This window comes from Gymnoscopelus braueri, assembly GCF_963280865.1.
Source record: "Gymnoscopelus braueri genome assembly, chromosome: 22".
NCBI lineage: Eukaryota > Metazoa > Chordata > Actinopteri > Myctophiformes > Myctophidae > Gymnoscopelus > Gymnoscopelus braueri.
Genome location: NC_137624.1, coordinates 35,942,903 through 35,969,858, shown reverse-complemented (window position 1 = coordinate 35,969,858; position 26,956 = coordinate 35,942,903). Strand labels below are relative to the sequence as shown.

At 42.0% G+C, this 26,956-nt stretch overlaps 1 protein-coding gene across 3 annotated transcripts in view; it reads right to left on the bottom strand.

Moving 5' to 3' along the window:
• The window catches only part of lamc3 (laminin, gamma 3), a gene marked incomplete at its 3' end in the record, with an annotated part of 219,918 nt that overhangs the window by 158,996 nt on the left and 33,966 nt on the right, over nucleotides 1-26,956 (bottom strand). For all 3 annotated transcript variants that reach the window (XM_080420017.1, XM_080420018.1, XM_080420019.1), the window contains exon 3: nucleotides 12,501-12,631. In XM_080420017.1, coding sequence (XP_080276143.1) covers nucleotides 12,501-12,631 — 131 coding nt within the window. The remainder of the gene's footprint in view (nucleotides 1-12,500; nucleotides 12,632-26,956) is intronic.

Genomic DNA, 26,956 nt, shown 5'->3' with positions numbered 1-26,956 from the left:
TTTGTAAAGCATCAACGTCATTTCCTTGGGCGGTACTTCCGCCAAATTCAACCATTTCCGGTTGTCAACTTCCTAGACAACCAACATCCCAGGTCTTGCCCAGGGTGCTAGCATATTATCATCTCTGTCGGGTGGAAACCTCATACTATGTCCCCTGGGGGTCCTTGCTGGCACAAAACCTTTTCAGATGGGGGTCCGCGGTCAAATACACATCAATATGGGGGTCCTTGACATGAAAAAAGTTTGAGGATGTGAGTTCACATCTAAAAAGGTCCTTACACTCTGAGGGTGTTGTTTTTGTGTGATTAATTCCACTAAAGAAAATATATATATTCTTTTGAACTGTGTGTCACTGACTGTGTGTCATGAGTACATTCACAGATTATTATGCGACTATAGTAAGTAGTATATTTCTGGATTCAAAACAAAAGGTAAATTCTTCCGAGCTTCTGCGTGATGAATAAAGGCAATAAACCTTTGTATGTATGTATGAGGCATCGTGCTACAGTATATGAAACCATATGAGTTTCGGGGTGAAACGTTCGCCTGCCGAGTATTTTTCATATTGTTTATTGGTCGTTCCCCTGGTGTGTAAAGACCTTTACACACATACTGTACTTAAAGAATCTCTCTCTCTCTCACACATACACGTCGGGGTGGTTAAATGTCCAGTGGAAACCTTGTATGTCCAAAAACCGGTGCTTTTCAGGACATGAAAATCCATCCAATATAAGTATTTATTAAGTCACATACCCAAAGACACACTTAACCACTTTCACTTTAGAAATATGAAGAAATAGCAGATCTACAAGCTCCCCAACACGTCACGATGCGACGCATCGTCGTGAGCTTGTACATCTGCAGATATACAAGCTCAAGACGCGAAGCGGTTTCGAGCTTGTGGATCTGCTACTTTTGTGTGATGCAGTATGATCAAAACTCAAAAAGTTACAATATGGCGATGAGAGGTTTCTGCCCGACAACATAATACACACACACACACACACACACGCACACACACACACACACACACACACACACACACACACACACACACAGGAAATTGAACAGAGAGGAGAGTGAGGTATTTGGAGTGTGAGGAGCTGTCACTTTCCATTACGTTTCCCTGGCATAAACATAGCCTGAGATCAGGCACAGTGTTTATCCCTTCAGTGACTCCACAAGTCTAACTCCACTGTGTGTGTGTGTGTGTGTGTGTGTGTGTGTGTGTGTGTGTGTGTGTGTGTGTGTGTGTGTGTGTGTGTGTGTGTGTGTGTGTGTGTGTGTGTGTGTGTGTGTGTGTGTGTGTGTGTGCATGATGTGCACAACTCTTGTAAGCACCAGCTGTCCCTGAATGTGAAGAGCTGCAAACACTTGTGTGTTGTGTGAGAGAGCACCGTGTGCACGTGCACGTGCGTGTGCGAATAGCCGGCAACTCATAATACAGATACCTGATTTTGAACAAGACACATACAGTACATATAGACCTGCATATAGAATATATTATACAAGTTAATAAAGAATGAAAGTTCATTATAAGTCACCGTTCTCCTCCTATCCCACGCTTTATAAAGATATTCTGAAAATGCCAAGATATGACAAAAAAGAAATGTATGTACTGTATGTGCCAGAGCCAACATCCACTCATCAGTTAAAAAAAACCTTGGTGTGACCTTTTGACAGTAACTTCAGATTCCACAAACAAATTAGTTTTGTGGGTTCAAACCAGCTTCTTTCAACTCTGGCTTCTGGCAAGGATAAAGGCTTATCTCCCTCCCCCCCCCCCAACCTAGAGAGGGTAATCTCCACGCCTTTATAACCTCGAGGCTCGATTTTTCCTGGCAACCCCCTTTACATAGGCATTGACCAGTTGGCTCTTATTAGACGCGTCTGCAGCTCGCTGCCGCTCGCCTCCTCACTGGCAAAAAAAAAAGAAAAAAAACGTGACCACACCACTCCGGTCCTATAGCTTCACTCCACTGGCTCCCCGTCCGTTTTAGTCCAATTTTAAGATCATACTGTTTTTTTTTTAAAGCCCAGCTGAGGTCAGCTGACCAGTCGCTCTTGATCGTTCCCCAAAACCGTTCCCCTGTAAGACCAGAGGTGACCGGGCCTTTGCGTGGGAACCGAGTGCCGCACTATGAGCTTGTAGATCTGCTATTTTTGAAAAATCTTGATCATTTCTAACTCAAATCTTTGCTTCATGGGGGGGGGGGGGGTCCCTGGAACAAAACATTTTAAGATGGGGGTCCGAGGCCAAATACATAAAAATGCGGTGCTCCAACTTTTCCATATCAAGGACCCCCAAAATGATATGCATGTGGCCACGGACCCCTCATCTCAAAATACACTGTTCCAGGGGGGACCCTGGAACAGAAGCACAGATCGCAGTTAAAATGTTTGCTTTAAAACATATAATATATATTCAAAGATTAGCACACATTTTCCACGATTTTTTTCAGTTGTACAACCTCACAGTGCGGCACTCGGTGCTGCGCTATGAGCTTGTATATCTGGTGTTCTTGAATATCCAAAGTATAAAATAATGATTAAAATGGTTACACAGATGCGTTCCAGGTTCAATGGGTTAAGTCTTTGTTGAAGACTAATTTTTTTCACCGTGGCCATTGACACCGTTTGATTGTGTACATTTGTATAACTCTGTAATGTATTTAGCCCAATTCCTGTCTGTAATGTATTATTTGTTATACCTCTTTTTGTGTTCTTGTCATGATCTGTTTTTCTTTGTCAGTCTTGTTCTTTGTTCTGACCTTGTAGAGCAGAACTATACTTATTGCTAACACATAGTTCAATTTACCGTGAAAGTACTGTGTTTTCACAGCTACCATGTACTGTGTGATTTTTATACCCAACACTGTGATTTTCATATATTTATCCGTGACACTTTAACCATGCACTATGAAAGCTGTGATATTATATACAGTACGTACCTGCTGCTATTTTTGTATGCTGGATATTTTTCCACCTGCTGCACATACAGATCATTTCTGTCTTTCATAGCACCGTCTATACTTTTATATTTTCTTTCAGCTTATGTTTAATATTGGAATTTTTGTATAATTTGATTTGACTGTGCCTTCCTTCCTGTTATTGAACCGTTCTGTGTTGTGTTATTTTCCTCTCTATTTTCTCTTCCCTATTCCATCTCTTTCTGTGCAACATTTTAGAGCTGGCACAAAAATCATTAATGCCACTATATTTTACACCTGTAATCGTAGTGATGCAACAAATACATTTGATTCTGAGATACTGAAAGTCAACCGTTTCTCAAGGTAGGGTCCGGGGGCCACCAGGTGTCCAAATGGACCCTTACATGGGTGTGTTACTCTGAGAGTGTACAAATGGAACCAAATGGGTTCCATTTGGTTCCCTTTGTACACTCTCAGAATGAAAATAAACACTCTAGTATTTTACAGTGTCGAAAAAAATAGCAGATGTACAAGCTCACAGCACGGCACAAAGTGACGTTCTGTGAGCTTGTAGATCTGCTATTTTTGAAGAGCCAACATATACATATATAAAGTGGTTAAAATGATTGTGACACTGTATTAACTACTTTTGCTGGGGACCCCCTGGAACCCCCAAACCCCCTCCAAAGGACCCCTGGGACCCCACTTTGAGAACCACTGGCCAATGGCCTAATGCATATCAAACTGGGGGTCCTTAAAATAAAAAGGTTGAGAATCACTGCTGTAAGTAACATCTCATAATATCCCCCCCTCGGACATTTAAACGTTTAGATTACTTTCTCTATTTTATCTAATTTCTTTTGCTATTTTTTAATCTGATATTAATTTTCTTTGTAATTTCGAAAGTGCAAAAAATGGTTCTGTTCTTATTAACATATTCCAAATAAACATGACTAAACTAAATGTCTTGTGTAGTAGTAGCAGCACACTGGAAGCGGAGGAGGTATACACCTGGATCCGTGTTCCTGTTTACTGTCTGTGTTGTGGAGTGGTGTTGAAGGAGGACAGGGACTTGTCACTGAGAGGCAGGTTCTGTCACAATTATCCAGCTGTCCCGGATCTCCAGATGTAATGTGTGCCTGATGCCTGCAGCTCAGTTATTTCTGGTGTCAATGAGGTGACAACAACAACAACAACAACACCAACACCAATGTCTGTCTGGATCAGTCCTTCTCAAGGAACCCATAATAAGACCTGTAAGGGTCCTTTTGGAACCGTCTCAAGGAACCACAACGGTCCCCCTGGACCCCACATTTATCTGCAACCGCAGTGACCGAAGACTTTTAACCACTTTCAACGTGGCGTCCCTAATTTCGGACGAATAACTGAAATGTGTCCGAAATAGCTGATCTACAAGCTTATAACACATCACAATTGTGAGCTTGCCAAATGCCTATTGCTTTTTCTTTTGCATTTTTGTATAAGTAGTTCAATAAAATGAAGTTCAGTTTATGTGTTTATTTACGTACATAAAAAAGTGATTTGTGTCCCTCTTAATAGGTTTTTTCTTTCTTATAAGAAAAAAATTATAATAATAAAAACAACAAAATATTGGTGAAAACATCAGTAATCAGTGGTCTAGGACTCTCCAAAAATGGGATCGGCATCGGACCCAAAACTCAGGATATGGTCAAGGTCTAAGCCATTCAATCCGGGATCTGTGTCATTTTAGCGTTCAAAAATAGCAGATATACAAGCTCATAGCGCTTCGTGCCGTGCTGCGAACTTGTACATATGCTATTTTTCAACATTAATGGGCTAACAACAACGTAAGAGCTCCACTCCTCCTTCACCCATTATCCCTCCAGCTACTGTAGGAAAGAGACTGTAATAATAAAGTACACCTGAACTCAATCACCAGCTAATAAACAGACACTAAATATGGCCCGGGAAAATCAATACCGGATTATTCACTGAGGAGGCTGAGGAGTGTGAATGTGTCCTTCAGTTTGTGATGAGAAAAATATTGGAGGTTGTTTATGTTAAGTGGGAACAAAAAAAAACATTGCACAACCAGCTCAGAGAGCCTTGTGTGTCCCAGAGCCACTGAGGTATAGAAAGAAAATGTGTCTATGAATGGACAGAAACACTGTGGCGTACTTCATCCACACCCATTATAGATAGATTGAATAGAACTCCTTGGGGTGTTTTTTTTTGTCACTGTGTATTTGCACATACGTGAAATTTGTCCTCTGCATTTACCCATCCTATAACTACTGGGAGCAGTGAGCAGCCATTCTACGGCGTTCGGGGAGCACTTAGGGGTTAAGAGTCTTGCTCAGGGACACACATCCAACACATTGCTGGCCTGGCCTGGAATCAAACCTGGGACAACCAGGGCCTCTGGCTTCCCAGGCTGGGCAATAAATAATAAATGGCAGTATGGGGCGAACGGAGATGACACACAACTCAATGGCTCTGGAGTGTCCGCCCGGAGACTGGGAGGTTGGGGTTCAATCCCTGCGACCCGAGTCATACCAAAGACTATAAAAATGGTACCTCTAGCTCAGCAACATGGGTTGTGGGTTCATGTGGGTCCCTGTGACATACAAGTACACCCCCTGGACTAGCCTTAGATCAAGGCTATCGTAGATGTATTTTTATCGACATTGCACGCTGGACTTTCAATAGTAAACTCTGTACTTCTCCGTACTTGTACAAATGCAAAATATAAGATGCTCACCCGGTTGCCCCAAATGTTAACTAGAGTCTTTGTGCAATGTATTAGTCCATATTTTTCAATAAAGAAGTGTTTTAATCCCGTCTGTAGCCGAACGCCACTCGTTTACACCCTCGTTTACTTCCTGTTTACATTAAAGAGGTGGTGCCATGGTTTTGCACTTTTTCTGTTTTTCATGTGTCTATGAGGATGATAGAACTTCATGAAGCCCCCTGGTGGTGTTTTTATGGTGTTTTATGTCTTCTCTGACTATTTTGAGTTTCTACCTGGAGGCTGAAACCTTGAGGGTCAAACGTGCCAATAGAAAAACAGCCCTTTAGTGACATAGTAAAAACATACCCTCCCCCTCATTATCATAACACAACAGGTGTGGGCATGAGGAGGAGGAGGGACTAGGACAGGTGGGTGGTGCTAAGGTGGTGGAGGAGGTGCTAAGGTGAGAACCAGGTATACTTAATGAACTGGAGGCGTGTCCACATAAAAAACAATTTTAACAATTTCTGTACACTTTTTTGAAAAAAATCTTCCTCCTAATATAACCATAATACCTGATGATTATGTTTTAGGGGGGGGAAAAAATCACTGAAAATCACGGCACCCCGTCTTTAAGTGAAATTCCGTCATAACCCCCCATTGGGAACTTCCGACAGAATCGACCACAGGCGGGATTAAAACACTTCTTTATTGAAAAATATGGACTAATACATGGCTCAAAGACTCCGGACCGGTAGTTAACATTTGGGGCAACCGGGTAAGCACCTTATATATTTTTACGGAGAATTACAGGCTTTACTGGTGAAAGTCCAGGGCACACTGGGGGAGTGGTCGCTAAGACTCGTAAATACTGTATAAAAATGTCAAAATCGATAAAATACATCCACGATAGTCTACATCTAAGGCTAGTCCAGGGGGTGTACTTGTACCTGACGCTGCCTCATGCTACGGAAACAGGCGTTGAATGGGCTCCTGACCTATGGGGTCACATGGGCTCAGGAACCGCTGGTTCCCAAAGGCTACTTAATCATTTATATCAGAATACTTCAATAATACCAGATTATTCAGTGTCTGAGGAGATGATGTGCAGGCTGTATGAATACGTCCTTCAGTTTGTGATGAGAAAGACATATTGGAGGTTGTTGATGCTAAACATGTGTGGCATGGATCAATGTGACCACAATTGCAGCATATTCATTCTTTCACTTCTCAGTGGGTTAACCCATTAAGACCCGAGGCCGATTCTACGAATGTCTTCTAAATCCTAACAGTTTTCTGAAAAAAAAAAAATTATGTTGCTATTCCAGTGGTTCTCAAACTTGCTCATATCAAGGATCCCCAAAATGATATGTATTTGGCCGCGGACCCCCACCTGAAATTATCTTGTTCCAGGGACCCCCAGAAGCAAAGATTTTAGTTAAAAGTGTTTGTTTTAAAAAACAAATATATTCAAAGATCTGCACACATTTTCAAGATTTTTCAAATATAACAGTATAGAGCTTGTATATCTCTTTTTTTGAATAGCCAAAGTAAGATTTTTATACAATTTATACATTTGAAAACTTTCTGCATAATGAGTATTTTAACTTTTGGTACATTAAGTATAATTTGATGGCAACACTGCTGTACTTTTACTTGAGTAAAACAATGTGAGAGTACTTTTCCCACATTTAGGTTCCATGTGGTTCTATGCTTCTGTCTGCTCTGACAGCGTGATTCCTCTGCAGCAACCTTTGTGAGACCTATAGTATAGTACATGACATCTATCTGCAGCTATTTTAGCCTCATGTGTACTGTATATCTGCTACTATATATGCTTCTATAACTGCCTCATTCCATTGCCATTTCTTCTAACCATGCACCCAGTGCATGTATGCACTATGCACACTATATATCAGGGGTTCACAAACTTTTTTTGCTCAAGGACCAAAAAAATATAAATTTGACGTTTGCCCGGGACCCAAACTAGTGAAAATAGCAGATCTCCAAGCTCACATTATTTTTCTCATTTTATTTATGAAATACTTTTGAAAAATGTTTTTAATTGGTAAAATGTTGTGATTTTTAAAATCTTTTGAAATTATATATATATATATATATATATATATATATATATATAATTTTTAAATGTAGGAAAACAGAAAAAAGGAGATATTTACTAGCGACCCATAAGAAATGGTCAGTGACCCAAAAATGGGTCCCGACCCACTGTTTGGGAAACAGTGCTCTATATATCTGACCTATACTTGAATATGTATAAAATTCACTCTGCTCATATCAGGAATATTTGAATATCTGATCGGTTTCCCCCCCCCCCATATCCATTCTTCTCCACCCGTCCTGAAAACTACAAATGACGGGAGCTTGTACGAAAGAAAAAAAAAAAAAATTCCACCCACTGACTTTGGCACACCTGTAACCCCGGCCGTGACGTGACCATAAAAGGCTTGAAGTTGAAGTCGACAGCTGCCTGAGGGCATAGGATCGGACCGACCTATACGTTACCACTAGTGACACTAGGCAGGCAGTCGCCAGGGGGATAGTCGTACGGAAGCTGTCGGCTACGAGGCTATACCACGCTGTCATGTCGTCCCCCCCACCCCCCCCCCCCAGGTGTTGTGACATTGGAGGTCATTTGTCACGTAGCCAGCCACTGATTGTGAGTGTTTATGACAGGTTGTCAGATCAAGTTTGAACTCTTTATGAAGGCTCCATCTCAACTACTTAACCCATTAAGACCGGGAACGCATATCTGTGTGTCATTTTACGATTTCTTTGGCTATTCAAAAATAGCAGATATGCAAGCTCATAGCGCGGCACCGAGTGCCGCGCTATGAGCTTGTAGATCTGCTAGTTTTTTGTTTTTGAATAGTTTTGCAAATCTTTGAATATATATACTTTTTAAGCGAATATTTGTAACTCAAATCTTTGCTTCAGGGGATTCTACAAAATGTCTTCTAAATCCTAACATTTTTTTTTTTAATACTTATGTTGCTATAATCAGTGGTTCTCAAACTTTTTTAAGTCAAGGACCCCCAAAATGATATGTATTTGGCCCCCATCTAAAAATATGTTGTTCCAGGGACCCCCAGAAGCACAGATCGGAGTTAAAAATGTTCGCTTTAAAACACAAATGTTCACGATTTTTCCAAAAAAAATTGAGCTATGAGCGTGTAGATTTGCTATTTTTTCAATAGCCCAAAGAAATCTAAAAAAATGACACAAGATGCTTTCCCGGTCTGAATGGATTAATCATCCACTTATTTCTGCCATGCCAAAGTGCGTCCCGGTGCTTGGCACCATGTCCTCTCTGATTACTGTGAGGAATAAAATAAAAAACTAACTCAGGGAAACTGCAGGGGAGAGAGAGAGCAGGATTATGGTCGCTGTACGAGGTGGAAACCTCTTATGTCCAAATATATAGTTACTTTTCAGGGAATGGGAAATAAAAACCTAGTGTTCCAATGGGTCCAATGCAAGTTGTTATTTAGTCGCTGTAAGCTCCTGTTAGTACTACTTTTCATTGGTTTAACATTTATAAAACCCACAGACAACACTTGAACTTTAGCAAAAATGTTTCCAAAATAGCAAGACAATTGCCGATCTACAAGCTCACAACGCATCATATCACGACGCATTGTGAGCTTGTAGATCGGCTATTATTGCTACTTTTGCACGACACTCTTCTTTGTGCGATGAAGTAGGGCATTAACCCATTCAATCCGGGAACACGGCAGTGTCATTTTAGATTTCTTTATTATGAGCTTGTATATCTGCTATTTTTGGAAAAATGTTACAAATTTGTGAAAATCTTTGAATACATATATTTTTAAAGCGAACATTCGTAACTCAAATCTTTGCTTCTGGAGGAGGTCCCCGGAACAAAACATATTTTACAAATGTTGGCTTAAAAAAAAATATATATATTAAAAGACTTGCACATTTTCAAGATTTTTCAAAAATAGCAGACCTACAAGCTCATAGCGCGGCACTCTGTGCCGCGCTATGAGCTTGTATATCTGCTGTTTTTGAATAGCCCAATGACATCTAAAAATGAGAATTGCGTTCCCGGTCTAAATGGGTTGAATTATGGGTTGAATTACTGCATGGAGATAGGAGGTTTCCTGTTCCGAGTTTTCCTGTTCCTGTACACAGCAGTGTGTGTGTATAGTAATGTTGGTGAATTGACTGGCTGACGGTACCTTGGCAGCAGACACACAGCATGTTTTATCAGTCCACACAATCTGCTGTCCAGGATGAAAGCTCTGGATTTTGAAGTGGGCTGTCTGTTATGTAAACAGGAGAGGAAGTCTGTCTGGCTGTCTCTGTATGCGAGCGTGTGCACGCGTGTGTGCATGTGTGCGCACGAGCGTGTGTGTGTGTGTGTGTGTGTGTGTGTGCACGCCCAAGTGTCTGTTTGCCCTCTGCATGCATGGATATTCCAACAATATCATCTCTGTCGGGTGGAAACTTCATAAGTCCAAAACTGTTACTGTTCAGGATTCAAATTCAAAAGCATCAAAAGTAGCAGATCTACAAGGTTGAAACGCGTCGCTTCGCGCCGCGTTTCAACCTTGTAGATCTGCTACTTTTGACGCTTTTGTGTGACGTTGTAGTATGATCAACTAGAGGGTTAATTTACGGGGGAAAAAAACCCACAAAAAGTTAGAATATGGAGATAAGAGGTTTCTGCCTCGACAGCAGCAACGATGTCCTCTCTCAGGTCAGACTACAGTGAAGAAGCTGTGGGGGCGAAATCAAGCGTTGCATCACACGTTTGATGTGACAGCTGAGCTCTCTCGCTTTGAGGCGTCGCTGTTCAGCGTTTTCCTGGTGATAATAATCCTCCTGACCCCTGGAACGCTGTTCTCACTCTACAAGCGCACAGCGCGCCACTTTGTGCCGTGCTACAAGCTTGTATTCTTTTTTTATATCGAAAATCTTTTTAATAATTTTGCATTTTATTTAACACAACTCTTCTCTTCTCTTCTGGGGGTCCCTGGCACAAAAGTTTTCAGATGGGGGTCCGTGGACAAATGCATATCAATTTGGGGGTCCTTTAAAAAATAAATAAATACAAAAATCCCACGATTTTGTAACCCATTTTTTCACCCAGTGCCAATTGCCTAAGCTGTAGTCCTGGGCGCTACTCTCCCTCTGCCAGCCTGGGAAGAGCCCCGAACTGAGCTCATGCTTCCTTCAATGCATGAGGAGTGAGCAGGCCGCTTCTTATCACCTGACAGGGGGCCCACAGCGTCCCAGGCGGGAATCAAACCCAGGACCTTCTTTCTAGCTGTGAAGCGACAGGGCTACCGACTGCGCCATCGTGCCCCTATCAATTTGGGGGTCCTTGACATGAAAACGTTTCAGAACTACTGCTGCCGTGAGGCACCCCCGAGCAAGGTGCCTCAGGTTCAAGTTGCATACCAACAAGCTTGGAATCGTAAAATCATTTCTTCGTCAATGTGCAACGCGACAGGTGAGTCACCGTCGCATCAAACTGGAGGTGACACATGGTCAAATCCTGCCCCGACTGGTTTGAAGCAACGGGTGTGAGAATGCAAGCGAGTATTAACCAGTGGGTGAATGAAACACGTGTGGTGAATCACCACCACACGTGTACCAAAAGTAGAAAGTACTAATTTTGCAGAATGTCCCATTTCACAAGTTTTCAAATGTATAAAACATGTTTTGAAAATAGCAGATCTACAAGCTCATCGCGACGCATTGTGAGCTTGTAGATCGGCTATTTTCAAATGGCCTAAGTATATATAAAGGGCTGAAGTGGTTAATGTATGTTTTGTAATAATAATCAAAATCTACAAAGTAACTAGTAACTAAAGTTTTCAAATAATTGTAGTGGAGTAAAAGTACAATATTTGCCTCTGAGATGTAGTGGAGTAGAAGTAAAAGTATAGACAATTGGAAATACTCCAGTAAAGTACCTAAAAATTGTACTTAAGTACAGTACTTGAGTACAGGTACTTAGTTACTTTACACCATTGGCGAGAATGCATGTGAGTATTGACCAGTGGTAAATGAAATGCGTGTGTGTGTGTGTGGTGAATCACCACACACACACACGTGTTTCATTATCCGTTAGATAATGAGTTCAGCATTTAATTTTCTTCAGAAAAACAAAACAGTGAAAGAAAGTTTCTCTTGTTGGAGCCACATAAGGTTGGACTGTGTAGCAGGTTGGAAATAGAAAGAATAGGGGCAAAGTGTTGGAGTGAGACGAGACACCTCTCTTCACACGTTGGATGGCGTATCCATAGTGACATGTTCACAGGAGGGCCACTTCTTCACACTGTCTCCTTACCCAGTGATGTAAAGTAACTAAGTACATTTACTCAAACTACTGTACTTAAGTAAACTTCTGAAGTATTTTTACTTTACTGGAGTATTTCCAAATTGTCTATACTTTTACTTCTACTCCACTACAGTACATCTCAGAGGCAAATATTGTACTTTTACTCCACTACAATTATTTGAAAACTTTAGTTACTACCGTAGTTACTTAGCAGATATAAATCATTATATTATAAAAAACATACATTGCCTACTTAAGCCCTATTTTATACACTATCTACAAGCTCACAACGCGTCGCATCGCGACGCGTTGTGAGCTTGTAGATCTGCTATTTTCAAACATTTTAGTACTTTTACTTTTGGTACTCTAAGTACATTTTGATACCAATACTTTTGTACTTTTACTCAAGTAAATTTAGAATTCCGGACTTGTAACAGACGATTTCTACATTGCAGTATTGATACTTTTACTTAAGTAAAACATTTGAGTACTTTTTTCCACCACTGTCTGTCTCCTTCCTTACCTGCCGCCCACGGAGAAGTCGGATATGGCGTAGAAGTAGGAGCGCAGCACCTTGGCGTCCTTGAAGAACTCGTCTCCGAAGGTGTTGAGCCTGTCCAGGGAGACGAGCAGGTCGGTGGCTGTCACCCACTCCTATTGGACACAAATAGAGAGAGAGAGAGAGGTGCAGAGGTGAGGTGAGACGGTGGTGGGATGGAAAAGTCTGGCTGCACCGCACGTCTACTTTGAAAGATGATGGAACGATAAGACAAGACAGGTAAACCAAGAACCTATCATAAGTCTAAAAACAGTATGATATCAAAAAAATAAAGAATCTATACAATGAAACTATAAACAAGGATGCCAGGTCTACAAATGAATCTGGCATCTGTCTACATAACTATAACATATAATGCTATATAAGTTACATTTTAACACATTGCATGCCAATCGCGTAGATCTACGCAAACCTAAATAAAGCTGCAGCGTGCCAATCGCGTAGCCTACGCGAAGTGGTCTTTTTTTCTCTCTCTCTCGCAGTGACACATTTCATTGTAGCACTCTCTCGCAGTGACACATTTCATTGTAGCACACCCGGATACAAAAAGGACGTCAATCGAAGATTTTCGTTCCCATCTGCCGCCGCTCTAAGGCTTCCGCTAAATCGCCATTATCTCGGTGTTGTTTTTCTCCGCGCTGAACGCTGTTTGAAACAGGTTTTAGAAACTGCTACTACTGCTAAATGGAATGTCGCCGATTGAAATTTTCTTCTCTGGGCCACTCACACAACTACCCTGTGTTTCTACAAACAGTTGAACACACGATCATAAGGTATTTAGCGAGGTCTGTGGCGAGGTGAAAAAAACAAAAAAATAATCGCTGGCAGTGGGTGAGTACATTATGATATTAAACTCTGGCATGGAATGTGTTAACCTTTGCATAAGCCTGCAAGGTCGTCAAGGCTACGGCGAGTGCTATGGGCTAAAGTGGAGTCTGAAGAGGTGAGTGTTACGGCGGGTAGTGAGTGTGCAGTTCTAACTGCAATGCGGAGTTCATTCCACAGTTTGGGAGCCAGAAGGGAGAGGAGTCTGGGACTTGTGGAGAGTTGTCCCGGAATGTTTCAGGGACGGTTCTGACAGCTTCCCTTGTGGGCTCGCGTTGCGAGATTGTAGATCGGCTATTTTCGGCAAGTCGTATGACGAAGCATAAATCCGGCTTAACTCTCTCTCTGGGTGAACCAGGATAACAGAACAGATAAGGTCAGAGGGAGCACAAAACGAAGGGAATTGGGCTTCAGCAAAGAATTGCCAGGAAAGTAAAGGGTCAAGTTAAAAAAAAAATAAGCAAAAGTTGTGAATGCACGTAGATCGTCTGTTTCTGGCGACCGACATCGTCACACGACAAGAGTACAAATCTGACTTATAACTCGCTCTTGGTGAACCTGGAAAACAGGCCAGATACGGTCAGAGGGAGCACAAAAGTTTTGAGTTCGCACAATGCGTTTTGAGCTTGTAGATCGCCTATTTTCGGCTAGGCGACCCCCCGTCGTACATCGAAGCATAAATCTGGGCTTATAACTCGCTCTCGGTGCACCAGGAAAACAGGACAGATAAGGTTACCGGGGGGAGCATACAGTATAGAAAGAACTAAATTGGGGCTTTAGCAAAGAATGGCACAGGGAAAGCAAAGGGTCATGTGGGAAAAAAAATAAAACTGAAGTTGAGCGAGTGCAAAGGACAGAGAAAAGTTGGGCAGAAAAGAAATGGGCAAGAGGAAAAGGAAGTATACAGGGGGCGTACAGGGTTACGGCAGGCAGGGGAAACTAGTTCAGACAAGCTAAAATAATGGGGATATAATGAGGATGATGTAAGAACAAGCCAGAAGGAGATTACTGGAGGAGAAATCAGAATTGTTGAAGGAAAAAAACAAAGCAAAATAAACACGAGAAAAAGAGACAACACTGCAGCAATATAAAACTTGGCAGCAAACAAATAATGCCCTCCACCCCCCCATCCCTCCTCCCCCTGATAGGATTTAAGCTACTGTGTGTGTGTGTTTGGATGCACTGCAGGGGAAACAGGTAGAAGACAGGACAAAGTGAGCGTGGGGAGAGAGAGAGAGAAAGAAAGAAAAGAGGAGGAACGCGAATAATGGGAAAGGTAAAGAAAAAGCCCCAACACGCCACAGCGGAGTTGGAAGATAAAAATGGGGGTCAAGTAAGGTTGGAGTGAAGGAAACGACACGCAGCAGCATCTGTACCGACGGAGCAGAGCAGAGAGAGGCAACTTTTTTTAAAACAAATGGCTCCGGAGAAAGTTTCTGTCTGTTTCTTGGCCGGTTTGGGGCCTTTGGTGAGAGAAAAAAGAGGGGCTGTAAAAGAGCCTGTTATACTCGGTCGCGCGTCGTGTTACGCAACCCGAACACAGACAATCTTTAAGCTCACAACGCGCCGCACAGTGACGCGTCGTGAGCTTATAGATCGGCTGTTTTCAAAACGCACGACACCGACACACGTTCGAGTATAAATCACCTTTAATCCAAGTGCCTTTTTTTGGGAGCTTGTCCCATGAGACATGATGGAAGTAGGTGGAACGGGAGGGATGGAACACCACCAGACTAAAGACATGTGCCGGGGAGGGAGGGGTTTGCACACTATTCCTGCCTCATGCTCCATATTGCGGTGCCCTGGCGAAGCACCGTGGGGAATATCCAATAATCCCGCGTAAGCCACCTCGCCGCCCGCGAGCTCCATTACTCTTGTAACCGACAATTATTGTGTGCAATATGCTTTTCGAAACCTATAATTGATCAAAGAGTTGAAAGACTAACGTAATAAAAATGTTACCACATTGAGCTCCCCGTGCCTCCTAAAAGATATCGTCTCTGTCGGGTGGAAACCTCATATGTCCAAAAGTTTTCAGGATACAGATTTGAAAATAGCAAAAGTAGCAGATTTAACCCATTAAGAGCTGAAACCAATTCTGCAAATGTCAACTAAATCCCAACAGTTTTCTAAACAAATGATGTTTCTATATCAGTGGTTCTCAAACTTTTTCATAATTGTCAAGGACCCCCCAAATGATATGTATTTGGCCGCGGACCCCCCATCTCAAAATATTTGGTTCCAGGGACCACCCAAAAGCAAAGACCCGAGTTAAAAATGTTTGCTTTAAAACAATATTAAAAGATTTGCACACATTTTCACGATTTTTGAATAGCCATAGTGTAAAATAATGCTTTTTTAGCCCAAAACAAAAAATTACACAGATGCGTCCCAGGTCTTAATGGGTTAAACGCGAGAGAGAAAAAAAAAACGTGCGCAAGCAAGCTTGTAGATCTGCTAATTTTCATGCTTTTGTGCGACACTGTAGTATGTCATCAAGTAGGGCGTTAATTTACCAAAATAAAACACAAAAAGTTACACTACGGAGATAAGAGGTTTCTGTCCGACTGCGACGATATAAAAGCTTACATATTGGTCTTTGTTCGGCGGCGGGGTTGAATAACAAAGTGGCTTAATTTATAACGTGAAACACAGAACAAGGAATGACACCGAGGCAGCGTCCAAATCTCTCTGCGCAGCAGACACTTGTTTGGTGTGATGTATCACAGCTTAAAGGAAGCCCCTCGCCGCCGCAGTAAAACTTTATTACCAATTAATCTTTTAAATGGGCTCTGCTTTCTAAAGGGCCTCCTCGTTCTGCCGAGCCCAAGCGGGTCATGTTCAGCGTTGCCATGTCTCCACTTATTATAAGTGACTTTTTTGGCTTTGTTTTTTTGCTGTAAAATTCGCTTGTAAATATTGCTAGTTGAGGGTTGCGTTTTTTCTTTTATTATTGATTTCTTCCTAACGTTGTTTAAACCAGTGGTTCTCAAACATTTTCGTGGTCAAGGACCCACCAAATTAATATGTGATTGTCCCCACATGAAAACATTTTGTAGCAGATTTGTGTTGTTAAAATATTTCAAAAAATATATATTTTCTTCAAATAGCCGAACTTTGTGAGCTTGTAGATCGGTTATTTTCAAATAGCCGATGTGCATATGGGTATAAAGTGCTCATGTGTTAGTCGCTTCTTTTGGGCTCGTTTTCATAGACCTGGGTTGCTCATTTCTCTCGCAAAATCTGGCAACACTGGTCATGTTCTCTCCATTTTCAAAGGATGCGGGGGACTGAGGCTTTTTGGACGCGCCCCGTGTGTGGTCAGATGCTTGACATTCCGAGACACAGATTGGTCGGGCCGTCAGGCGGTCACAGGCCTTTGTTTTATTGTAACATCTGGTCTAAATAAGGAACACATGTGTGTCCCTGGTTAGTTTTTAACCCTTCCAGGGTAGGGTTTAGTGTCTGTCTGCAGGACTGTTGGGAGCCTGGAAACCAGACCAATCCTGCTAGTGCAAAAAAAAATTAATGCTCGGCAGATTTGGTCTGGCCCCACTCGGTTGTGATTGGATTTCGCCGCCCCCAAAGTTGTGGGGCACCAATCAGGGCCCAGTGTGCAACTAAGGGGTGGGTTTATCACCAAGGCTTTTTTTTTGTATCCACCCCTCCTTGGAAATGCAGCTTCCATTCCAGACTAATATCTACGCAATGATACATTATTAGTCTGGCCATGCCAGGCTAGGACTATTGAGAGCGCTAGAGAGTGAGTGAGTGAGTGAGTGAGTCAGTGAGTGAGTGTGTGTTTGTGTGTGTCAGAATCGACGTTATTGTCACATCACCGGTTTACAGGTGTAAAGAAGTTAGCGATTATTTCTGTGCAAGAAAGAGAAAAGAAAAGAGGAAAAACATAATAAACACTAAAGAAAAACATGTAATTGAGAGGCAAAAATTTTGATATCTACATTATACACAAACCAGCAAGTACATATGAAGCTTCAAGTTAGGCATACGGTGCATATGGTTAGACACCAAGGTGGTAACTGTGTCTGTGACAGACATATGAATATGAATATGAAGACTATATTTAGAGTGTTTTCAGCCATGGATTATTAACCAGTTGAGCCCCAGCGGCGTCCCTGTTCTGCGCTCACAGAGCGCCACGTATTGTGAGCGATGTGAGATTTGGTGTAGAGCAGTGGTTCTCAACCAGTGGTCCGGGGACCATCAGTGGTCCTTGAGGGGGTTCCAGATGGTCCCCAGCTAAATGATGGAGAGTTGGTAACCAAATGGACCCTTACTAGATCTTTAACTCTTGAGAGTGTAATACGGGTCCATTTGGTTTCATTTTACACTCTCAAGAGTTACATTTATTGCTAAACATCTGCATTGCTTAATTAAATAATTGTTATTTTGATCAATACAGCATGGAATTGTGGACAAACTCTTATCCAACGATAACAAAATATTCTACGTTTTGGGTCTGAGAGGCTAAATCTCATCAAACGGTGGTCTGTGGCTCAAATGCCGAATAAATAATGGACCTTGATATGAAAAAAGTTGAAACCCACTGGTGTAGAGGGAAAAAAGAGGACCATACCATACTATAACCATGGTTACAGTAACTATGGTTTAAAAGTGTTTAACAGTATAAAGACAAAGTCCCAAAGAAACATATATGGACAGTGCATGGTGCACACACAGAGAAAAGTGCATTATGGAATATTAATAAACCTTTCACATTGTAAATTCTGCCCCGTGCAGCTGCAGTCCATCTCTTGTGTGATCTCTCCTCAAATGCCCCCCCCCCCCCCTCCTCCTCTACCTTTTTTTTACCTCGACACCTTGCCTCTCTCCTCCTCCTCCTCCTCCTCCTCCTCCTCTTCCTCCTCTTTTCCTCCTCCAGCTTATCTGTGCACCTTAACCCATTAAGACCGGGAACGCATCTGTGTCATTTTAAGATTTATTTGGCTATAAAAAATTGCAGATATTATCAAAAATAGCAGATATACAAGCGAGTGCCGCGCTATGAGCTTGTAGATCAGCTATTTTTTTTTTAATCATGAACATTTGTCCAAATCTTTGAATGAGTTTTTTAACGCGAACATTTTGTAAAATGTTTTGTTCCAGGGACACCAAGAAGCAAAGATTTGAGTTAAAAATGTTTGCTTATAAAAATATATATTCAATGATTTATTTGCACACATTTTCAGGATTTTTCAAAAAAATAGCAGATCTACAAGCTCATAACGCGGCACTCAGTGCCGCGCTATGAGCTTGTATATCTGTATATCTGCTTGTACATCTGCTTTTGAATAGCAGATAGCCAAAGAAATCTAAAAAATGACACCGATGCGTTCCCGGTCTTCATGGGCTAATTGAAGAAGTGCTCCTCAGTGTTTCCAGACAGCTCTGAGCCAGGGTTGCACTCAGACAGAGAAAGCCTGTTTGCAGCTCCACCAGCAGCGCTAGAAAGTTACTAGAGTCATTTACTCAGCTGGTGGAAAGTAACTAAGTACATGTACTTGAGTACTGTACTTAAGTAAAAAATTGTTGTAACTTTTTTTTACTTTACTGGAGTATTTCCAATTTGCAATACTTTTACTTCTACTCCACGACATCTCAGAGACAAATATTGTACTTTTACTCCACTACAATGATTTGAAAACTTTAGTTACCAGTTACTTTGCAGTTATAAATTACTATATTATAAAACATACAATAACCACTTTAGCCCTATTTTATACATAGGCCGATCTACAAGCTCACAACGCGTCGCTCGCAAAGCGTTGTGAGCTTGTAGATCTGCTATTTTCAAACATTAGCACTTTTACTTTTGGTACTTTAAGTATATTTTGATGCCCAGACTTTTACTTAGGTAAAACAATGCGAGTACTTTTTCCACCACTGACAGTATAGCTCTAGCCTAGCTGGCAGGCTACTGTTTGGACCTTTGTTTAAATCCACTTTGCTCTCTACTTGACATCGCTCCACTCAGGCTAATGCGGTTGGGCGGATTCTGCACATAGAGCTGATGCCCCCTGGATGTTCTCCAGGAAAGCACAGCAGATGATGCACCAGTTCTTCATTTTTTCTGTCTTTTATTCTCAAGATGACATAAAAGATGAAACAAGGGGTGGAAAGGTTGATAAAACCACGGGACGGGGAGGAGGAGAAGAAGATGATGGGAAACGGTTTTGGAGAGATCCGCTCGAGGTGAAAGGGTCAGAACAGAGCAACAGACGGGCTGCTGGATAAGTGGGCTAAAGAACACTCATTCTCATGCTAGGGGTGTGAAAGTGTGGAGAGACTGGAGACCAAAGGAGGATGTATTCTACTCATCTCCTCCACCCATCATCATCGCTGTCAGGGGGCGAAACCTTGTATGTGCAAAATAGTGGTGGGAAAAACAGTTCATTTCAGTGAACGAACGATTTCGTTCACGTTCAATGATTCGTTCAAAATGATTTGTTCACGTTCTCGTTCAGTAGCGCTATTTTCTAGTGATAAACACCATCGCGGGAGGTTTTTTTTTACATCGCGCGTAAAAGCCCGACCTCCCATCCTGTGTACGGGGGGGAGGGGATGGGGGCGTGAACGATAGCGTGAACGTAACAGTTTCAGAAAGTGAACGAGCTCGTTCACGTTCTCGGCAAAGAACTAGTTCTTTTGAACGAATCGATCATGACCGACACATCACTAGTGCAAAACTGTTACTTTTTCTGGAAATGGAAAAAAAAGAACCTGTGTTCCAATGGATCCAGTGTAGTTATTATTTATTACTTTTCATTGGTTAAATATTTATAAAACCAAACTGTAGTTCAGTCAGTCAGAAGAGCACTTAATTGCCTCTAGACCACTGTTTCCCAAACAATGGTTCGGGACCATGTGGGTCGAAAATACCCATATATTTATTTTGTTTCCTACATTTAGTTTTTAATTATTATTATTATTATTATTATTTAAAAATCCTTATATACGTACTTATATACATTTTTCATAAGTAAAAAAGCATTCCAAAATAATTCCATTTTTTTTTTAGATTATTAAAAATGATTAATTAATTAGAGTGGGAAAAATACTTTGAAGAAGTAGTGAAAATAGCAGATGGGATGCGACATGTTGTGAGCTTGTAACATCGCTATTTTCACTCGTTTGGGTCCAGTGCTTAAGACCACACCCCAAGGTTCTGGGTTCGATTCCAGGCACTGCCCACTCAACCGATGAGTAACATGGCTTGGGGTAACTAAGACGTGCGTTAAGTACTGGGGGAGCTGATGCTAGGTGTTGCGAGGCCACCTCAGCAATCCATCTCCCTGGGGGGGTCTAAGCACATAGAAACGGGGGGGGGAGATAGACTCCTGCTGTTCTTAAGCTGAAACCGACAATATCCGTACTTACTTATAAAACCCTCAGACAAACGTGACCACTTTCAACCTGGTGTCCGGGCTATTTTTTGGGAATGTTATAGGCCAATTTCCCACCAAAATGTTCAATTTCAAAGTTGTTCAAAAAGGCCAACAAATAGCAGATCCACAAGCTTGCCACGTGTCGCTATATGCAACACTGTAATACTACAAAGTATAAAATATGATTCCTTAAGACATTCAATTTGGGAACACATACTGTGTCATTTTAGATTTTCTCTATAACCATTATTTTATACTCTGGATATTCAAAAAAAGCAGATATGCAAGCTCATAGTGACGCGCTACGAGCTTGTAGATCTGCTAGTTTTTTTTAATCGTTTGTGCACATCTTTGAATATAATTCTCTTTAAAGCGAACATTTGTAAAATATGTTGTTCCAGGGACCTCCAGAAGCAAAGATCTGAGTTACAAATGATTGCTTTAAAAAAATATGTATTCAAAGATTTGCACAAACGATTTTACCATGATTTAAAAAAAATAGCAGATCTACAAGCTCATAGCGCGGCACTCGGTGCCGCGCTATGAGCTTGTATATCAGCTATTTTTTAGTAGCCAAAGAAATCAAAAAATGACACAGGTGCGTTCCCGGGTTAAATCAAAAGAAATGTAAAAAGGATGAAAAATCGAGATACAAGGTTTTTGCCCTGAAAGCGAGGTTGTTCTCTTTCTCTCATGCTCTGCGTTGCACAATGTTCTGTTTCTACCTTCAGTACCTCTGCTAACCCACGGTAGATCCATCATCCTTAAGTTGTTGTGAGGAAACAGAATTAAATGTTGTACAGCAGCCGTGGTGGAACAAGTACTCCTTTTTTTAAGTAAAAAAGTAGCGATACCACAATGTAGAAATAATCTGTTGCAAGTAAAAGTAAAAAACTTTACTTGAGTTTGTAAAAGTACAACATATTGGCATCAAAACATATTTTGACTGCCAGATATAAAACATTGTTTGCTAAGCCACTGCCAGCGATTTTCGAGTGTTTTCACAAAAATCATAGAATATTTATCTCCAGTATGATCAACCCCCTGATCGCTTTAAAAAGACGAGTCTCGTAGAATCGGGGGGAAAGATGTGTGCCGTCGCGATCATCAGTTCCATAGTTCTTGGTTGTTGAATGTAGGTTGTTTTCGCCAAAAAGCAACAGAAAGCAAAGAAAAAGCAATATCTTTTGCGATCACGTGACTTGCTGCTTCTTTGCCTCACTGGGAGTCAAATGGTGACTCATAGGTTAGCGAACAGCGCCATCTAGCGTAAAACCACTGAAAACACAAAATCTCGTCATTCTTGTCATTGGCGGTCTGGGCCTTAGCAAAACATGACGAGAAATCTCCTCATTGGCAGTCAAAGAGTTAAAGTACCACACCTATAAGGACTCACTATGCGGAATGTCCTTTTCACAAGCCGGGGACGCTGGGGGCGTGTCTTATCCTCCGCGTCATCAGCGCCCATACCCTAGGTGGGGTTGGCGAAAGGGCCTTTTCTGTGTGGAGTTTGCATGTTCTCCCCGTGTCCCCTAGGGTATTTAATACCCTCACAAAAACATGTAGTAATCCTAGTCACTATACAGCCTCCCCCGTGACAGCCGGGGCGCCTGATGGAGGGGAAGGGAACTGGTTGGAATAACATGTTCCTTCCACGCGCTACGTCCTACCAGGGAAACTCTCCCCTGTCAGGTGACAAGAAGGTCAGTTGGCTCTCATGCATTGAAGGAGGCATGGGCTCGGCCCTGGGCTCCCTAGGCTGGTGGGGGGAGTGTAGCGCCCAGGATCACTTAGCAAATTGGCACTGGGTGAAAAAAGGGTTACTCGTGGGATAAAAAAAAAACAATAGTATACAGTGCTTGAGTACATGTACTCCACCAGTGTACAGCAGCTGAACACAGAGCTCTGACTGGCTGATGAGCACAGCTGGCGGGATGAGGAATCTTCATTTGATCTACACTCCCCACTGTTCACATGTTGATTATTATTGTCTGGTACTGTAAGTAAGTGATGATCAGGAGCGCGTTCTACAAAGGCTTTTAAGACGCGTGGAGGCTGCTGAGAACCTCCTGAGTGGGTGCTTTCTGCAAAGTGCCTTTAAAAAACCCTTTTAACGCACACCTAGGAGTTGATTGTCCCACTTATATACCATGATCACCCAACTACAATATCGTCACTGTCGTCGGGCAGAGACCTCTTATGTCCATATTTTAACTTTTTTAGTTTTTTCGTAAATGAATGCCATACTTGATCACACTACAAGCGTCACACAAAAGTATCCAAAAGTAGCAGGTCTACAGCTCAAAACGCGGTGCGAAGCGACGTGTTTCGAGCTTGTAGATCTGCTATTTTTGGATACTTTTGAATTGGACTTTGAATCTGAAACGTTTTTTTGGACATATGAGGTTTCCACCCGACTGAGACGACGATATATACAATATAAAAGCTTTTGTTCATTTTCGGTGCACGTTTTGCACTCAAAAGCAAAAAGGTTAAACCACTTAAACCCCTTATATCACTGTTTCTCAACATTTGGTTCAGGGACCACCAGATGGTCCAAATGGGACCGCAACGGGGTCTGTACAGGCTTCCACAAATCATCAGCAACCATTATCATTATCATAGGGTGGAGCTATTAGTTATGCTCGGCAATGCAAGGCAGACATATACTGTATAGTTATAGATATCACGTATTACTGCACTGGAAAAAAGAAGCAGTTTCCCGAAAGGTTAATTAGTAGTCAGCCCATAACTTATTATTTGTGCAAACCCCAGCAAAAGCTTAATTAACTTTCATTCTCTCCCCTGAAATTACCTCTGAATGCTAGCTTGCTGTGCTGACTTAACCCATTAAAACCGGGAACACATCATTTGTGTCATTTTAAGATTTCTTTGGCTGTCCAAAAATAGCAGATATTCAAGCTCATAGCGCGGCACCGAGTGCAAATCTTTGAAAATATATATATTTTTAAGCTAACCTTTTTAACTCAAATCTTTGCGTCTGGGGGGTCCCTGGAACAACATTTTGAGATGGGGGATAAGTTATTTTTTTTATTTTTTATTATGATTTAAAAGACATTTGTAGAATCCCCAGAAGCAAAGATTTGAGTTACAAACGTTCGCTTTAAAAAATATATATTCAAAGATTTGCACAACATTTTCACGATAAAAAAAAAAAAGCAGATCTACAAGCTCATAGTGCGGCACTCGGTGCCGCGCTATGAGCTTGTATATCTGCTATTTTTGAATAGCCAAAATAAATCTTAAAATGACACAGATGCGTTCCCGGTCTTAATGCGTTAAGGATAGGCTTAGGCACTAATAGACTAGCAATGAGTCAGGCCTTCGCTAAATGCTAACTTTGTGTATACGGTCTAACGAACATGTCCTCATAAGCATAAATAGATGAATGCACACATATGCGTGTAGGGTATGTACAAACATTATGCACGCACAAACACTTTTTCTTACTGGGTTTTGTGAGGTGTATACATTGTCTCTGTTGGGTGGAAAAGTTTCAGGATTCAAAAAAATAATAGCAAAAAGTAGCAGATCTACAAACCCCGCACGTTTCGAGCTTGTAGATCTGCTACTAATGATAAAAAAAAGGAACGGATTTGGACATAAGGTTTCCAACCGACAGCGACAATATCTCACCTACTGTACCAATTACATCATACGACAAGGTAATTACACACATACAGTACCAAACCTCTACCGACGAGACAGGACAGGATGTCACTCCTGCCAGTCCCTCAACGAAACTGTCACCTCTCCAATTCTATCTACTCTCTCTCTCTCTCTCTCCCTCTCTCTGTCTCTCTCTCTCTCTCTCTCTCTCTGTCTCTCTCTGTCTCTCTCTCGCTCTCAGTCTCTCTCTGTGAACGCCGCTGCCTCCGGCTGGAGGTAGCTGGCTGGTGATGGGAAGAGAAAAAAGAGGAGCAGTGTCCCTCATTCCAAACTTAATAACTTTTTAATTTAATTGGTTAGGTTTACTGTGCCTTCAATATGCATGTACTTTTTTTTACCCCCGCTTTTACTCATTGTCATTCAATGCTGGAGTTCCAATTTGCCACACAGGTTCCGTGAGAAAGAGAGAGAGAGAGTGAGAGTCTGCGTGCGTACGTACGTACGTGCGTGCGTGAGAGAGCGAGCTTGGAAGGGAGGCAGGGGAGAGAGAGACAAACCATTTTAATGGATGAGTGAGCAAATTAAATTTTAATTCATCATACCGCAAGCTTTCATCTTCCGAGTGTAAATCAGGAAAAAGGGAAAAACAGAGGGTTTTACAAACTTGACAACAGAGGAGCTCTTTGAAGTAAGGCACTCTCCAAGCAAAGATCGCTAAACACCTTGTGAGAAGGTGTTGCGCGTTTAAGCGCCGATTTATAATACTTCATCGCATGCGCGCCGTCATCGCCGGGCGCCAAAAATAGCCGATCTACAAGCTCACAAAGCGTCGCTTCGTGACACGTTTGTGAGCTTATAGGTCTGCTATTTCCGGCAGAGTGACACCGTACCGTCGCGTGACGGAATATAATAAATTCAATTCCTGACCGTTTTGTCATGACAGTGACGAATAACAACATCAGAACGGTGTTGATTGATGACACCACGAGGACCCACGGATGGCGTGATGCAGATCACGCATCACGGCGAGATGATTGATGAAGGGGTCCCGGACGCAACGCAGGGAACACATGCACGGGATTATGTCGTTATCAACCTCCCAAACATAACCCCTCTTTGTCTTTATCTTCACGTATGTTGTTATGACCTCTGAAACTGTGGTTTTGATTGATTGAATACGGTACTTCATTAGAAGAAATGTAAAACCGCACGAGGTACAGTCAGACATTAACACATTAACCGCCAAGAACGTAGTCCTACGGTCCGTTAAATCCAACTGTTAAGCGCCGAGACCGTAGCCCTACGGGCTGCGGTCTTTTCGCGCATGCGCGGTCCGGGTGCACTTTCGGAATTTTTTTGATCCACTTCCGTTTCCGGTTTGATGACCGGAAACGGAATTATTTGGGATCCGGTTTTGACGATCACGTCCGCCCTCGTTCTACAGACGAAACTGAAACTCAATTCTCTTCCTGTAGTTTTTTCTCCTCGCATTTCACTGTTTAACGTAATCCGCTCTAACTCAAACATGGATGCCCCGTTTGACACGCGATCTTCACTGGGAGATACAGGGAGATCTCGCGGATGTAAACAGACCGTGTAGAGCTCAATCTTAAGGATTTTAACAAGATCTATGGCGACATGAAAAAAACAAAAAAACAACAAAAACACCTTGGCACTGGTGAGTACATTATGAGATTAACCTCTGGCGGTCGATGTGTTAAGGCTAAAAGGATGACACGAAAAAAGTCATGGGGACTTGTTTTTCATTGTGGTCCTTTTGTTCTCAAAGTGGTGGTCCAGGGACCCCTTGGGGTCCTTGTGTGTGTGGGGGTAAATTAGTTAATATAGCGTCGATCATTTTAACCACTTTAACCATATTTTATACTTTGATATACAAGCTCATAGCGCCTCACTTCTTGCCGTGCTGTGAGCTTGTACACCTTCTTTCTTTTTAAAACAATTAGAAAAATCAACAAAAAAAAGTTGGAACATTTTGGGTCCGGACCGCTGGCGTAGCAGTCCGGGCACCGAGGCTCCAAAGTCGCCTGAAAGCGCGTCGCGGGTTCGAGTCCCGATCCCAAAGGCCTTTGCTGCATGTCACTCCCCATCTCTCTCCCAATTTCCTGTCAGCTTACTATCCTATCAATAAAGGCATAGAAAAGCCCCCAAAAAAACGTTAAAAAATAAATAAAGAGGTTTGGAAACATTTTTATAATTTAGAATTTTGTAACACAAATCCTCCTTTCTTGGGGTCCCCGGCACAACACCACATTTTCAGATGGAGGGTCCGTGACAAAATACATATCAATCCGGGGGTCCTTGACACGAAAAGGTTTGAGAACCACTATTCTAAAAAGACGGGGGAAAAAAAACAAAGACGTATTGAAAGTGAGACATAACATAAATTGGGGAGGACATGTTCAGTATGGAAAGTGGCATTTCCCTCCTGGACCCCCGAAATACATGCGAAATACACGCGGGGCACAATTCTACTACAGAGGGGATTAAAATGCTAATAAAACGGTCAGGATGCAATTTCCTGCTTTAACCCTTTCAATC